This window comes from Procambarus clarkii, chromosome 81 (assembly GCF_040958095.1).
Source record: "Procambarus clarkii isolate CNS0578487 chromosome 81, FALCON_Pclarkii_2.0, whole genome shotgun sequence".
Lineage (NCBI taxonomy): Eukaryota > Metazoa > Arthropoda > Malacostraca > Decapoda > Cambaridae > Procambarus > Procambarus clarkii.
The window spans coordinates 21,953,256-21,968,261 of record NC_091230.1 but is presented as its reverse complement, the minus strand read 5'-3'; the positions used below and the strand labels follow the sequence as shown (position 1 = coordinate 21,968,261).

General features: G+C 47.2%; 1 protein-coding gene across 4 annotated transcripts in view; it reads right to left on the bottom strand.

Annotated features, from left to right (window-relative positions):
• LOC123772990 (dual serine/threonine and tyrosine protein kinase) overlaps positions 1 to 15,006 on the bottom strand; it is a 108,015-nt gene that overhangs the window by 26,898 nt on the left and 66,111 nt on the right. For all 4 annotated transcript variants that reach the window (XM_069315341.1, XM_069315340.1, XM_069315338.1 and 1 more), the window contains 2 exons: positions 6,491 to 6,849; positions 5,552 to 5,737 (listed from right to left, as the gene is read on the bottom strand). In XM_069315341.1, coding sequence (XP_069171442.1) covers positions 5,552 to 5,737; positions 6,491 to 6,849 — 545 coding nt within the window. The remainder of the gene's footprint in view (positions 1 to 5,551; positions 5,738 to 6,490; positions 6,850 to 15,006) is intronic.

Below are 15,006 nucleotides of genomic sequence, written 5' to 3'. Positions count from 1 at the left end.
TTCTCCAGGTATAGCACGGACACCGCAAATTTTAGGACAAAAATATGAAATAAAGTATCCATTCTGGGCATGCCCAAATATTCGTACCCTGCAACAAACGGAGTCAAAACACTGGTCACGACGAACACTGACCTCACATGCACTGTAAAGGATCATATATTCGAGTACGTTGATGTCATGACCTACCAAACTATCTAGCACTGCTTCCTTCTCCGCCCCCCGGTAGGCCACTGCGCGTCAACAGCACTCGGGGAGCCTAATTTAAATTTTAAAATTTTGCCCCGAGGGGCGAGTTTATTGGGCAGATGATGATTGATGAAGATTAAGCCACCCAAAAGGTGGCACGGGCATGAATAGCCCGTAAGTGGTGGCCATTTTAAGCCATTACCAGTATCAAGAGCTGATACTGGAGATCTGTGGAGGTGCGAATGCACCCTGCATGATGGGAGATGTCTCCCTTGTGAATGTGTTAAGATGAAGATGAAGCAACCCAAAAGGTGGCACGGGCATGAATTGGTAAGTGGTGGCCCTTTTGAGCCATCACCAGTATCAATAGATGATACTGGAGATCTGTGGAGGTGCGACTGCATCCTGCGTGACGGGAGATTTCTCCCGTGTGAATGTGTCCAAGATGACGATTAAGCCATCCAAAAGGTGGCACGGGCATGAATAGCCCGTAAGTGGTAGCCCTTTTGAGTCATTACCAGTATCAAGAGCTGATACTGGAGATCTGTGGAGGTGCAACTGCACCCTGCGTGACGGGAGATGTCTCCCGGACCAAGTGGTGACCAGATGGACACTGTTATTGGGCAGGGCCACTCATCCTAATGATCACAACTGTACCTGACCTGGCCCCCTCTCTCTCTCATACATCCTTCTACTTGTAGCCACACACAGCCCCGCTCCTGTGCCAGGTAAGTCCACTACGGGCTCACCATAGTCCGTGCTACTTGCAACTTTTGGTTCCGACTAACTTAATCTAAAACATCAACATGTAGCCATGCCCGTGGTACCTCTTTGGTGGTTTAATCTTCATCAATTAATCTTGTAGCCACAACTTGAGAGGCCGAGACACAAACTCTTTAATGGTCTAGTTATTTCTGAGAAATACAAACTGACAACTTCAGTCGCCGATATCAGTCCGGAAATGCGTGGGCACTATCTTTCTATGGTTCACACGCCAAAGGCCCCCCCCCCACACACACACACACACGTGTTATGTGCACTTACACTTAAGTGAATATTCTTTTTCTTGACGCTTCACAATGTTATAACCCGCACGGAGAAATGTTAAAAGCTAGGATACCTATATACAGTGGTAGCCACCTACTATACAAATCACACCGTAATCTTATTATGTTCCAAGGTTACCAAACGCCAATTAGGCTTAGTTAAGAGCTCAAACAAAAACCCTTAATAGGCCCGTGCTACTTGGAACTTTTTGTTCCAAGTAGCGAATCTTTAACAAGAACAACTTAATAGGCATTGTACCCCCGAGTAGACTGTTCCAACGCAGCCTCCAGATGTTGACTAGACCAGAATAATACACAAGACAACAGCAAACCGGTTGAATCACAAGACAACAACAAACCGGTTGAATCACAAGACAACAACAAACCGGTTGATTCACAAGACAACAACAAACCGGTTGACCGGTTGAATCACCACAGTGGCACAACCCGGCTGAATGACCTTGACAAGGCGTGATGCAAGGACGCCGAGGGTTAAGTGACCCTCGAGGACATTGTTCACCCCTCACACTCACTCCTCGCCTCCCTTCTCCTGGTCTAGGCACCTCACGAGGGGCTCAAGTCACTCACAAGTACCCACTCCTTGCATGGGACGTCTGACAACATGTCCTCAGGTCAGGCTTGTTAAAGCTGCGGCCGTTCCCAAAGACGCATTCACCAATTTTAACATACTATATATATATATTTTTCAAATAGACTGGGTTTCACATATGGGTTAATCTTATTCATTAATGTTCTACGTAGAGTTAGGTTCCGATGGCGGTTATTTAGATTTGAATTGCGCGGGTAAAGCATTTGTTGAGTTGTAATTCGGGCATAAACCACTGTTCGAGAAATGTTCGAACGTCATCAGTTGTGAGCTGGGAGTGAACCGTTTTTCATTCATAAACATGGGGGTGTTAGGCGGCTGGATCAATAACCATTCGGCCTTTGTTGTCGAGGACGGGCTGCGTTCACGGGCATCGGTCCCCCATTCCCTGGCTCACAACCCCCACGCCCCACGGTCCCTCCGTCCCTACGAGAGCCTCCTCTCATAGTAAGCTTCACCAGTCCACCCCTCACACACACACACTTCACGGAGTCACTTCATGACAACACAACGCTCATGTCCAGTGTAGGAGAGCACGTCCGTGTGCGTGGGATGGTGGGGGTGAGGTCAGGGGGAGGTGGAGATCAGGGGGGTGTAGGTCAGGGGGGTGTAGGTCAGGGGAGGGGGGTATAGGTCAGGGGAGGGGGGTATAGGTCAGGGGAGGGGTGTATAGGTCAGGGGAGGGGGTATAGATCAGGGGAGGGGGGTATAGGTCAGGGGGAGGTGGAGATCAGGGGGGTGTAGGTCAGGGGAGGGGGGTGTAGGTCAGGGGAGGGGGGTATACGTCAGGGGAGGGGGGTATACGTCAGGGGAGGGGGGTATAGGTCAGGGGGTGTAGGTCAGGGGGGTGAAGGTGGGATGAGGTTAGTGAGAATTGCTTTGCCACAACTGGCCCAGCGTACTCACCTAGTTGTGCTTGCGGGGGGTTGAGCTCCGGCTCTTTGGTCCCGCCTCTCAACCGTCAATCAACAGGTGTACAGGTTCCTGAGCCTATATGCTCTATCGCGTAACTGTGGAACACCACTAGCAGCACTAGCAGCAACACACCAAGTGTCATCACGTAATATATATATCTACGACAAATCCCAACACATATCATTACTCCTGACTGACGAAATACATGAAAATGAGTCAGAAGAACCACGTGGCAATAAGGCACCAATAACACGTCACCTGGTCACGACCACGTGGTAGTGAAGCACCAAGATCACCTGCACCACCTGGTCACGACCACGTGACGGTGACGACACAAGAGGAAGCTCAGTGTTGCGGTGGTATCAGGACAATAAGAAATCTGATCCTTCATTTGGTATCACCACAATCCCCCCCCCCCCCCCGATCTAATCCTGACGCTCGGGAACTCTCCCGGCTCAACAGCTGACTAAGGAACACCTGCGCAACCACCAAATTAGGCCAGGAATCACACGAAACCTGTACATCTTTCCTCAATCATAGCAACATTGTTAACACTTATAAAACAGACCTTACCAGCTCCGATGCATTAGGATGGTGTTTATAACCACAACATACCTTGGGTTGTGAAGTTCTGAATGTTGTTGTTATAGATTCAGCTACTCGGAACAAGTTCCAAGTAGCACGGGCTATGGTGAGCCCGTAGTGGACTTACCTGGCACAGGAGCGGTGCTGTGTGTGAGGTTCTGAAGCTCGCAAGCCGTTTAATAATGTAAACAAAGCCACTATGATAAAGATATACAGGTTTCGCAAGCGGCTGCTTACAGCATTCATGAGGTCTGGTTCCGTACCGAAACTTGAAGAACTTTAGTTTATTATTTCTGCTTGATAAAGCGTTGTATTATTTTTATACACGTATTGTAGCACAGTGGTCTACGTCCTTGACTCCCAACCGAAGGCTTCGGTTTTAATCCCCCGGATAAGACAGAAACAGTCGGGCACGTTTCTTTTTACCTTATGCCTCTGTTCACCTAACAGTGAAAGTTAGGCAACAGCTGTGGGTTGCATGCAAGGAAGTAGCTGACCTAGGAAAAAGGTTCCATACCAGGGAGGGGGGGGGGGGTCAATGGATCCTAAGGGGTCCAAGAAAGAATTGCATGGGGTCGGCCCATGGGACAAATGATATTTTATATTGTATCTAAAAAAACTGTGAATGTATTGAGGTAAATGTCCCCCGTTTTCATTTCTATGCAGTTTTAACTGAGGACAACAATGTGTGGCGAACAATGAAGCTCATATGTTCGAAAATGTCCGAAAGTTCGCAAATTGGATTTAACAACAGGTATTCAAAGCAGCACATTCAATCACTGCAAGAATAACCAACAGCTTATAAAGGAATGTCTCTAAATGCTATTGAGAATATTTTCAAGAAAACCCGCACTGCCTAAGACATGCCCAAACACACATGCAGCTCTAGTGCTTGCAAACAACCAAACTAACAAGTTGGAGGGGGGTAGAAATAGCCTAAGCTGCTCTATCCCTTTGAGATGTGTTTTTCTTGTCTCAATAAACATACTTGAACAAGTTGTAAAATAATGCAAATGATGATAATGTTTTTCGATCATGACTCTTTCAGAGTAATACTATCACCACCAACACTAAGTATCGGACACTATCACCACCAACACTAAGTATCGGACACTATCACTAAGTCTCGGACACTATCACTAAGTATCGAACACTATCACTAAGTCTCGGACACTATCACTAAGTATCGAACACTATCACTAAGTATCGAACACTATCACTAAGTATCGGACACAAAAACATCACGAAACCCTAACATCACAAGAACATTTCCTTCCCCCCAGCAGCAGCAGCAGCAGCAAAGTCGTCGCCTGTGGAGACACGACACAAACAACACAGGGAAACCCTACATGCCCACTACAACGAGATCACGCAACCTTGTTCCCAATGCTCTTAAAAAAAAAAAAACTCCCACTGAGCTGCCCCCCTAAGCGGGTGGGGCGGAGGGGGGCCTAGAACAACTCAGTTCACCGTAACCCGCAATAAATTAGCATTATCCAGCCACATCAAAAGTTGAAATAATGATACTTTTTACCTGGCTATATATATATATATATATATATATATATATATATATATATATATATATATATATATATATATATATATATATATATATATATATATAATCTTTGGTTGGATATACATTCAATCAAAGTGCCTGAAAATCTAAGCTAATCTTGATCCTCCCTGACCTATCAGTCCAGTATCTGGTGTGAGGTTTGCCAGAACCTGTTATGAGCTTCACCGAGCTCAGAACCGGCTGTGAGGTTCGCCGGGATGGCGTATCAAGTCGAAAGCAAATCAGATTTCCTCCGAAGCCATCTTGGTGGTCACCTTGAGAGGACACGAGCAACAGGCACAATCCAGGCTCGGGTCGGCGGCTAAATGCCGTGTGACAACTGCACACGACCTAGATGAGATAATGGGAGACATGGCAGATGAGACAATGGGACACAACATCAGCACTATTGAGACAGGTGACGTAACGATGTAAACATAGCAACACCAACGAACCAGACGACGTAAACAAACCAACACCAACGAACCAGACGACGTAAACAAACCAACACCAACGCACCAGACGACGTAAACAAACCAACACCAACGAACCAGACGACGTAAACAAACCAACACCAACGAACCAGACGACGTAAACAAACCAACACCAACGCACCAGGCGACGTAAACAAAGCAGGCTCCCAACACTCACCTGCTCGGAGAGCTCGTCTCTGGAGATGGCGTACACGATGATGGGCAGGACCTCCGGCAGCAGGGTCCTGAGGAAGTCCACGGTGGAGACGTGGGCACCCGTGGGAGTGAGCACCACCTGCACCCCCTCCTTCAGCAGCGGATGGTTCAGCCCCACCTCCAGCATGGTGCTACCCATCACTGGGTCCTGACGAAGAGCAAGCTCTATTAAAAATAACACTTTCAGTAAACGAGAAGGTATTGGCGCATATAATACATAGGATTAAACAGAGAGAGAGTTGGAGAAGAGAGAGAGAGAGAGAGAGAGAGAGAGAGAGAGAGAGAGAGAGAGAGAGAGAGAGAGAGAGAGAGAGAGAGAGAGAGAGAGAGTTGGAGAAGAGAGAGAGAGAGAGAGAGAGAGAGAGAGAGAGAGAGAGAGAGAGAGAGAGTTGGAGAAGAGAGAGAGAGAGAGAGAGAGAGAGAGAGAGAGAGAGAGAGAGAGAGAGAGAGAGAGAGAGAGAGAGAGAGAGAGAGAGAGAGTTGGAGAAGAGAGAGAGAGAGAGAGAGAGAGAGAGAGAGAGTTGGAGAAGAGAGAGAGAGAGAGAGAGAGTTGGAGAAGAGAGAGAGAGAGAGAGAGAGAGAGAGAGAGAGAGAGAGAGAGAGAGAGAGAGAGAGAGAGAGAGAGAGAGAGAGAGAGAGAGAGAGAGAGAGAGAGAGAGAGGAGAGAGAGAGAAGAAAGGGATTGAAAAGAGAAAATATAGAGAGGGATAGAACGTGAGAAAGGGAGAAATATCAAATATAATCATGAATTAAACCAATCTGATAAAACCTGAATATATATTACATATACCATGACATCAAAAAATAAATCTACGAAATCCGCATTAGAGGAGTGACCACAGGTGAACACTGTGGGGGGTTCACCCGTCAGGTGAACCTTCAGGTGCAGAAGCTGACTCACCTGAAGGGCGCGCTCATCCAGCTCCACGTCGGCCCGGGGCACCGTGCCCCAGGGGCGGGAGTGGGCGTGGAGAGAGTGGATGAGCTCGTAGCCAGCGCCGGCGGACGGGGTGTTGTCGGGGAGGGTGAGTGTGACGGAGCGGGTCGGGGAGTGCTTGAGTCTGATGGGTCGCCAAGGTTGAGGCGGGTGGAGGAGGAGCGGGGGCACGATGGGCAGCACCTGCTCGGCCAGGAGACGGGTCACCACCACCACCTTCCCGTAGGCGTCCTGCCCGCCCACCACCACGCACACCGGCACCCCCAGCACCTGCCGCAGCGCCTGCGTCTCCTCCTCGCTCAACCGGATCTCGCCAATTTGTTCTGCAGCATCATTGACATACCAATCATCAGCCTCGTATTAATCACCGCCATCTTGTATTACATGACAGGAATTATTAATCAACTAATGTCACATACAAAGGTACAAACTCAGCCAGTCCAAAAGGATAATTTAGACCTCTAGCCCAAACTTTAATGTATACGAACTCTAAGCTGCATTACACAAAATAAGAAGTAACTTATTAGCGCGGTGGTGTTATATTTATACATAACAAGTTCTGTACATATCAGTATCTTGAAGACGAGTTGCAAAAACTGCAGTCTCCCCCCCCCTCCCACCGGTGGAAACCACTGACCCTGAAGATGTTATATTCTTCCAGAGCCTTCCAGACATCTATTAAGAAACCCAGCTGCTACATCTTACCCAGGACTGACTTAGCTACCCTCTGCTCTCCCTAACACCACAATCTTATACGGACCAGCATTAAAATCATGCTCGTATTAAATAATTTGTTTAAAAATACCCAGATATAGTGCTTGAATTAAAAGGTCATACACTACGAGGACTGGTCAAGGAAACCCAACCTCAAAACTCTAGAGAAGAAGAAAAACAGAGGGGATATGATCGTTACATACACGATACTGAGGGTTACTAAACAAGGTGGACATGGACAGCTTCTTGAAAGTGAGACAACAGGAAACAGGTGGATCCTTGAGACGTGAAGAAAGGTTATGAAATACTGGTATACCAAGTATGGGTGCTCAACAAGCGGAATGCCCTGATATAAATATAATGGAATATAATGCCCTGATAAAATATAATGGAATATAATGCCCTGATAAAATATAATGGAATATAATGCCCTGATAAAATATAATGGAATATAATGCCCTGATAAAATATAATTTAAGCCACCTCCATCCACAACTTCAAGATTAGATACGACACACAACATCAGTAAAGTCCGAAATAAGGCATAGTAGGCAAGACAGAAAGAGCTCGTTCTCACTTTCCAGTAGTCCTCCGTAGTCACACCCAGAACCTGATACCTAACTCATTCTCCCAATCAGCGGAGGGTAATGACGAGTCAGCAATTGTGTGTGTTGCAACATGCAACCCCTGAAGGAGCGTATCAAGTGACCGCCACCCGACTAAACACACACACACACACACACACACACACACACACACACACACACACACACACACACACACACGCACACGCACACGCACACACACACACACACACACAGGAGGGGAAATGCTGTCAAACCTGACACTACGCCCAAGCCACACACGTGAGCCCAACGTGTGTTGTGCTCCAAGTAACCTTTTCCTGCTGACGGTCCCTGTCCTCCCGGCTCCGTCTCTCACCACGCACCACCCTCCTTCATGTCCTCACCACCCAAACTCTTCATGCTCGCTGCTCCCATTTACAACACAACACAAACAACTGTAAACACAATTACTCACTAAAAACAGTACTCATTCTCAAGCAAACCAGATGAAGTTATTGAAAAAACTTTTAAATATAAGTTTTGCATCCCGACTATAAGACCTCCACACTCCTCATGCAACAACTTGCCATGTAATATAACTTTGTCATTCACATGTTGTTGTGAGAAATGTGTATGGTAAGCAAAACTTCTTGTTTACCCCAAGCAGCCTGTCAGGGCGAATGACAGCTGGGTGGACAGCGTTTCGGATTCGTAGTCCTGAGGTTCCGAGTTCGATCCCCGGTGGAGGCGGAGACAAATGGGCAAAATGTTTCTTTCACCCTGATGCCCCTGTTACCCAACAGTAAATAGGTACCTAGGAGTTAGACAGCTGCTACGGGCTGCTTCCTGGGGTGTGTGTAACAAAAAGGAGGCCTGGTCGAGGAGCGGGCCGCGGGGACGCTAAGCCCCGAAATCATCTCAAGATAGATATCTCAAGATAGATATCTCAAGAAGATAACCCTCCCCCCTCTTGAGGCACGTGACGTCACAGCAGCGCGCCCCCTGCATATAAGCATTGTGTGAAGGCTCTGGCAACTTTACTCTGCTGAATCAACAAGCCAGCCCTCACCACACCAGATGCTGCTCCCTAACAGGAACCATAACGTCATAATGGGACTCATCCGCACTGCTGAAATGATTGCAGGCACGAACACCAAGGAATTTGTACGAATTCTGAACATTATGTACGCTGACAACGGTTTACCAACATTTACTGTTCGTGACGAGCTCTTCACAACAACAGCCTCAGCCAACACCAATGCTACGACTTCAGCAACAAATACCACTTCTGCTTCTAACATCAACATCACCATCTCTTCAACTGCATTGGCAGATATCCTGTCTGCTGACGCCCACCCTGTGCAACCTGATACAGACTCTGCAACATCCTTGCACACTGCTACTACTCCAGACGAACCATCTCCTTCTCCAGTGGTACCTGAGACTGCACCAACTTCACCAGCTTCACCAGAAAATACACCAGCCGCACCTGAGACTACACCAGCTTCACAGGTACCTACACCTGATGCTTCTGCAAACCAACACTTGTTTTCCGATGATGACTCTACTGCCTCGATTGACGTTGAAGCACAATCACCATCTCCAGCAACACACGAGTCTCCAAGAGTCTCCGCACTATATGATCAACGTCAACAACTTACACTTGGAACTCCCGAATACAGACGCCTCTCCAGCAAAATACTCAACACAAGGTATGCGGAATGCCTGCTGAATGATCCAAACTTAAAGTACACACTAAAGAACGAAGTAATCTTCGTTGAATGCGACGAAACCACATTGTCAAAGGACCTTTTCCCACCAGACTACGCCGATTACAAACATCAAATGATTACTCGAAGCAAGAAGAAAGAAGAAACACCAAATTGAAGAAGAAGACACCACATGAAGACAGATTGTTTCCACCTTGAATGCTGAAGCACTGCCACCGCCGCCTTCCAGACCCGCCTCCAAGCCTAGCCAGTTGTTGGGTTGTTTGCAGCATCGACGTATTGACACGCAGCTGGGTTTAGCCCTGGCACTTTTTCTTCAACTTCAGCATTTCCTCTCACCGACTACTCTTCAGCTGTCCCCACTTCAAGGCTCGCCCCAATGGGCATCTTCTCCTGTATTATTCAGATTCAGATTCAGATGGCTGGGGTCAGTTGACGCTGGCTTAATGTTAAGTCAACATGGGACACGCAGCCTAGCGACTCGTCTTCTCGCTTAATAGGTCACCTTCGTAACGGAATCGACCAATCTGATAAAAAAAGCGATAGGTGAAGTGGGTTGCTAGGGGTCGCACGTTTCTAGCTAGGCAAAACAGTCGCATTTGTAACGGAGTGGCAAATCGAGACCGGACTGAGTAACAAACTCCAGCAACGGCTCTCCCATTTATCATCAATATTTATATTGTAAGAACATTTAGGTTGTTTTAAAGGACGAGCTTTCCTAAAACCGGCATAAAACACACAGGATGAGAGTGTTTTGTGCCAGGTATCCTATACCTGATCAACCAGGCTGTGACTCATACGTCAGGCTGCGAGCAGCCGCGTCCAACAGCCTGGTTGATCAGTCCGGCAACCAAGAGGCCTGGTCGACGACCGGGCCGCGGGGACGCTAAGCCCCGGAAGCACCTCAAGGTATGAGGTCCTTGTAGGGGGTAGAAATAGTCTAAGCTACTCTATCCCTTTGAGATGTATTTCTTTCTTGTCTCAATAAACATACTTGAACTTGATGAGGTCCTTTAGCAAGCCGTTTAGTCAGGATGACACCAGTAACTGGATGGGTGAACTCATGGACACAGCCTCACCTTTGTAGTCACACTCCTGGGTTACGTTAACTTCACACCGATCACCTCTACCGTTAGGAAGTGTATATGTTTATCTCTCTCAGAATGTTCGGTAATACGTTTATTGCTTGTGATGTGTGTATGTGTGTATGTATGTATTAACACGATGTACTGAACGGGGTGAGAATAGCTTGAGCTAACTCATCCCTTTGTGTGTATTTTACCTCAATAAACTTATTTCAATTTCAATTCAATTTCACCTCTACCGTCGTCAAAAACACATTCCGAAGTGACAATATAAAGTAATAAAAAAAACCTATTGAAGATAAAACTCCGTAACTCGGGGTTTAGAATTACTGTACTTGATACTTGTGATTGAGCTGAGCGAGTGCTTACGTTGGCATCAGCTCTGATGTGTAGTGGTAAGACACTCGCCTGGCGTTCCGCGAGCGCTATGTCATGGGTTCGTATCCTGGCCGGGGAGGATTTACTGGGCGCAATTCCTTAACTGTAGCCTCTGTTTAACGCAACAGTAAAATGTGTACTTGGATGAAAAAACGATTCTTCGCGGCAGGGGATCGTATTCCAGGGACCTGCCCGAAACGCTACGCGTACTAGTGGCTGTACAAGAATGTAACAACTCTTGTATATATCTCAAAAAAAAAAAAAAAAAAAAAAAAAAAAAAAAAGTGGTGAATAGAACGGTTAGCTGGTCTACCCCCCCCCCCTCCCCACGAAGGATATATATACACACAGAAAGGTGTACTGGATTGATTGATGAAGATTAAGCCACCAACGAGGTGGCACGGGCATGAATAGCCCGTAAAAGGTGTACTTGATTGATTGATGAAGATTAAGCCACCCAAAAGGTGACACGGGCATGAATAGCCCGTAAGTGGTGGCCCTTTTGAGCCATTACCAGTATCAAGAGCTGATACTGAAGATCAGTGGAGGTGTGAATGCACCCTGCATGACGGGAGATGTCTCCGTTGTGAATGTGTTGAGGTGTACTTGGTACCAAGCTGCATATATACTTCCTGTACCCATCCCATGAGATAAGAACATAAGAACAAAGGTAACTGCAGAAGGCCTATTGACCCATACGAGGCAGCTCCTATTTATAACCACCCAATCCCACTCATATAAATGTCCAACCCACGTTTGAAGCAATCGAGGGACCCCCACCTCCACCACGCTGGGTCAGGTCATCTCGCTGTATCCATCCCAAGGCGAGGCTGACCAACTTGCTGACCCAACCGTCCACCAGCCTCACTCAGCAGGCAAGAAACACCCCACCATCCACCCCCGCTTCCCCGTAGGCAAGCACACCACCCACCCCCGCTTCCCCGCAGGCAAGCACACCACCCAACCCGCTTTCCCGCAGGCAAGCACACCACCCACCCCGCTTTCCCGCAGGCAAGCACACCACCCACCCCGCTTTCCCGCAGGCAAGCACACCACCCACCCCGCTTTCCCGCAGGCAAGCACACCACCCACCCCGCTTCCCCGCAGGCAAGCACACCACCCGTGGTCATAAAGTGGTCAGCTCAGGTGACCCCACCAGTGGCGGAGACACCAGCCATGATACCCTCTGTAGTCACCAGACACCTTCCCTCCCACACATACACACGGCAAATGTCGTCCACTCCATGTTTAACACATCTCTAACCCTGTCCATGGAGGACAGAAAAAAATGTATATATGCTGGTTTTCATTGTAAATGTGTGGCCACGTCTGTGGTAGAAAATAATAATAATAATAAAAACTCCGGCACCAGATCTCGCAGGCATTACCCAAGTGCACGACTGAAGCGGTGCTCTCTGCACCCTCAACTTGCAAGCTGAGCACAGAGCAGAAGCGGAGGAGAGTAAAGGAACACCAATAAAGGAGAGGAAAGGAAGAGAAATTGCAGATTAAGAAAAGAAGAGGGTAAGAGAGAGGAGAGAAATGAGAGAAGATAAAGGAGTAATAAAGTAATACACACACACACACGAAGTGGGTGAAAAGAGAAGAGGTGGTCAAATGATCAGATGAGGAGAAAGAGGAACACATCAAGGAGAATGAAAGGATGTGCATAGAGAAAAATACAATAATACGAAAGAACAAGAAAGAAGAAGAATGCTCAGGGATAAACTGATAATCCCCAAACCACAACCACGCTCACGCACCTCCACTACTACCTGTCACCCCTAACCTCTCGTCCGCCACCTGCTGCAACTTCCATCATGGTGGTGGGTGACAGGGGGTGGGGAAGGTGGTGGGTGACAGGGGAGGGAGTAGGTGGTAGGTGACAGGGGAGGGAGTAGGTGGTGGGTGACAGGGGAGGGAGTAGGTGGTGGGTATTGGGACGGGCATGGTGGACGGAGTCCGACAGGGTCTAACCCACCTACTATTCCCTATTCTCTAACTTTCTTAAATTTACTCGGATGCCATTTCTATCTGATTCACAACTCAGGCTATTAAAGCTCTTGTGGATATAAACGCAACTAGCTAGAGATTACACTACACTCTCCTGTTTCCTCTAAACACATTTACAAAATCCTATCTTGACTGCATACTGACATATTACTCGCTACATTCATATGTGCGAATATCACAAGAATTCAAACTAACGTAGAACATTGTATATTCAACTAAAAATCCCAGCCTAGCCTGTTAATATTGAATACGACTGGCTATCATCATTTACTAACACCGAATATTCTTAGGGTATATCACCTCAATGACGTCTTTAATTCATCACAAATTCTCTAGTATAGAAATGATGTATGCAAATTAACATTAATATTTCAACTGGGTTATGGCGCTCCTAATCCATAACAGTGGTGGGTGGTGGGAGACGGCCATGGCCTACTTGCATGCATAACGTCAAACTCACATTAAGCATCTGACCGCGTTAACGTCCCATTGTTATTCACTTCCCTATCATGCCTCTGGCTTCCTGGAATGTTTTCAAGCCGGTAATTCTGTGAAGCCGGAGCTCCCCGCCCACCTGCCCAGGACAAACAGCGCTCATAACGTAGATCCCATGTTATCTTGAGGTTATCTTGAGATGATTTCGGGGCTTTAGTTGTTGTTGTTAAAGATTTAGCTATTCAGGACGGAGTGTCCATGTAGCACGGGCTATGGTGAGCCCGTAGGGGCTTTAAGTGTCCCCGCGGCCCGGTCCTCGACCAGGCCTCCACCCCCAGGAAGCAGCCCGTGACAGCTGACTAACACCCAGGTACCTATTTTACTGCTAGGTAACACGGGCATAGGGTGAACGAAACTCTGCCCATTGTTTCTCGCCGGCGCCTGGGATCGAACCCAGGACCCCAGGATCACAAGTCCAGCGTGCTGTCCGCTCGGCCGACCGGCTCCCTCCCGGTTGATTAAACATTATACCAACATTACACACAGACATCACAATTGCGTGATGCATCCAATGAACAAATCCACAAGGGCCGTGACGAGGATTCGAACCCGCGTCCGAGAGCATCCCAGACGCTGCCTTAATCGACTGAGCTACGACATGGTCAAAAGGGAGTTGAAACCGAAGTTCTACTGAACTTACTGGATCCTGCAGCCTCTCCGAGGCACATACCAGGGGTTTACAGGGTGTAGTGTATTAATGTCAGTAAGTCCAAAAGCTGGTCCAGTGAATTAAGCTAAAAAAATAAAATGTACAGTATTGACTAGAGATAAATAAAATTACCATCAAAATATTTAAAAAATACATAAAGTATGATCTAAATATTTCTTTGTAGCGAGAACGTTCGTAGTGTAATACATATTGTAAACTTTATTTCACTAAACATAAAATCTGGAAGTTACACGTCAACCCTGCGTGAGCCCTCGCATAGGCTGCTTTCCAACGCTTAGAAACCGACAAACTGTCAACCCTAGTAAGTGTGTAAACCTTCCTAAACTTTATAAACATGCCTGATTTGTAGTCATGTTTGATCTAATACCCAAACCGTGGCAAAATCCTCTTTAAGAGCTATGTCGATAAAGGCGATGAGTCACAATAACGTAGCTAAAGTATGTTGACCAGACCACACACTAGAAGGTGAAGGGACGACGACGTTTCGGTCCCTCCTGGACCATTCTCAAGTCGATTGTCTTGAGAATCGACTTGAGAATGGTCCAGGACGGACCGAAACGTCGTCGTCCCTTCACCTTCTAGTGTGTGGGCTGGTCAACAATATGTCGAAAAAGATGACCAATAACTTAAGAACTCTGCTCTCCCTTACAATAAAAGACGCTAAGGAGCAACAAGCACAACCACCTAGGCTTCGCCCTTACAAACTAAATTACCAAGCATGGCATGACTTAACCCGAGCATCTTACTGTGCGTGCATATATATACTATTTGTATCTGCAGAATCGAGCTATTAGCTCTTAGAACCCCGCCTTTCTAACCAATTTAGTTT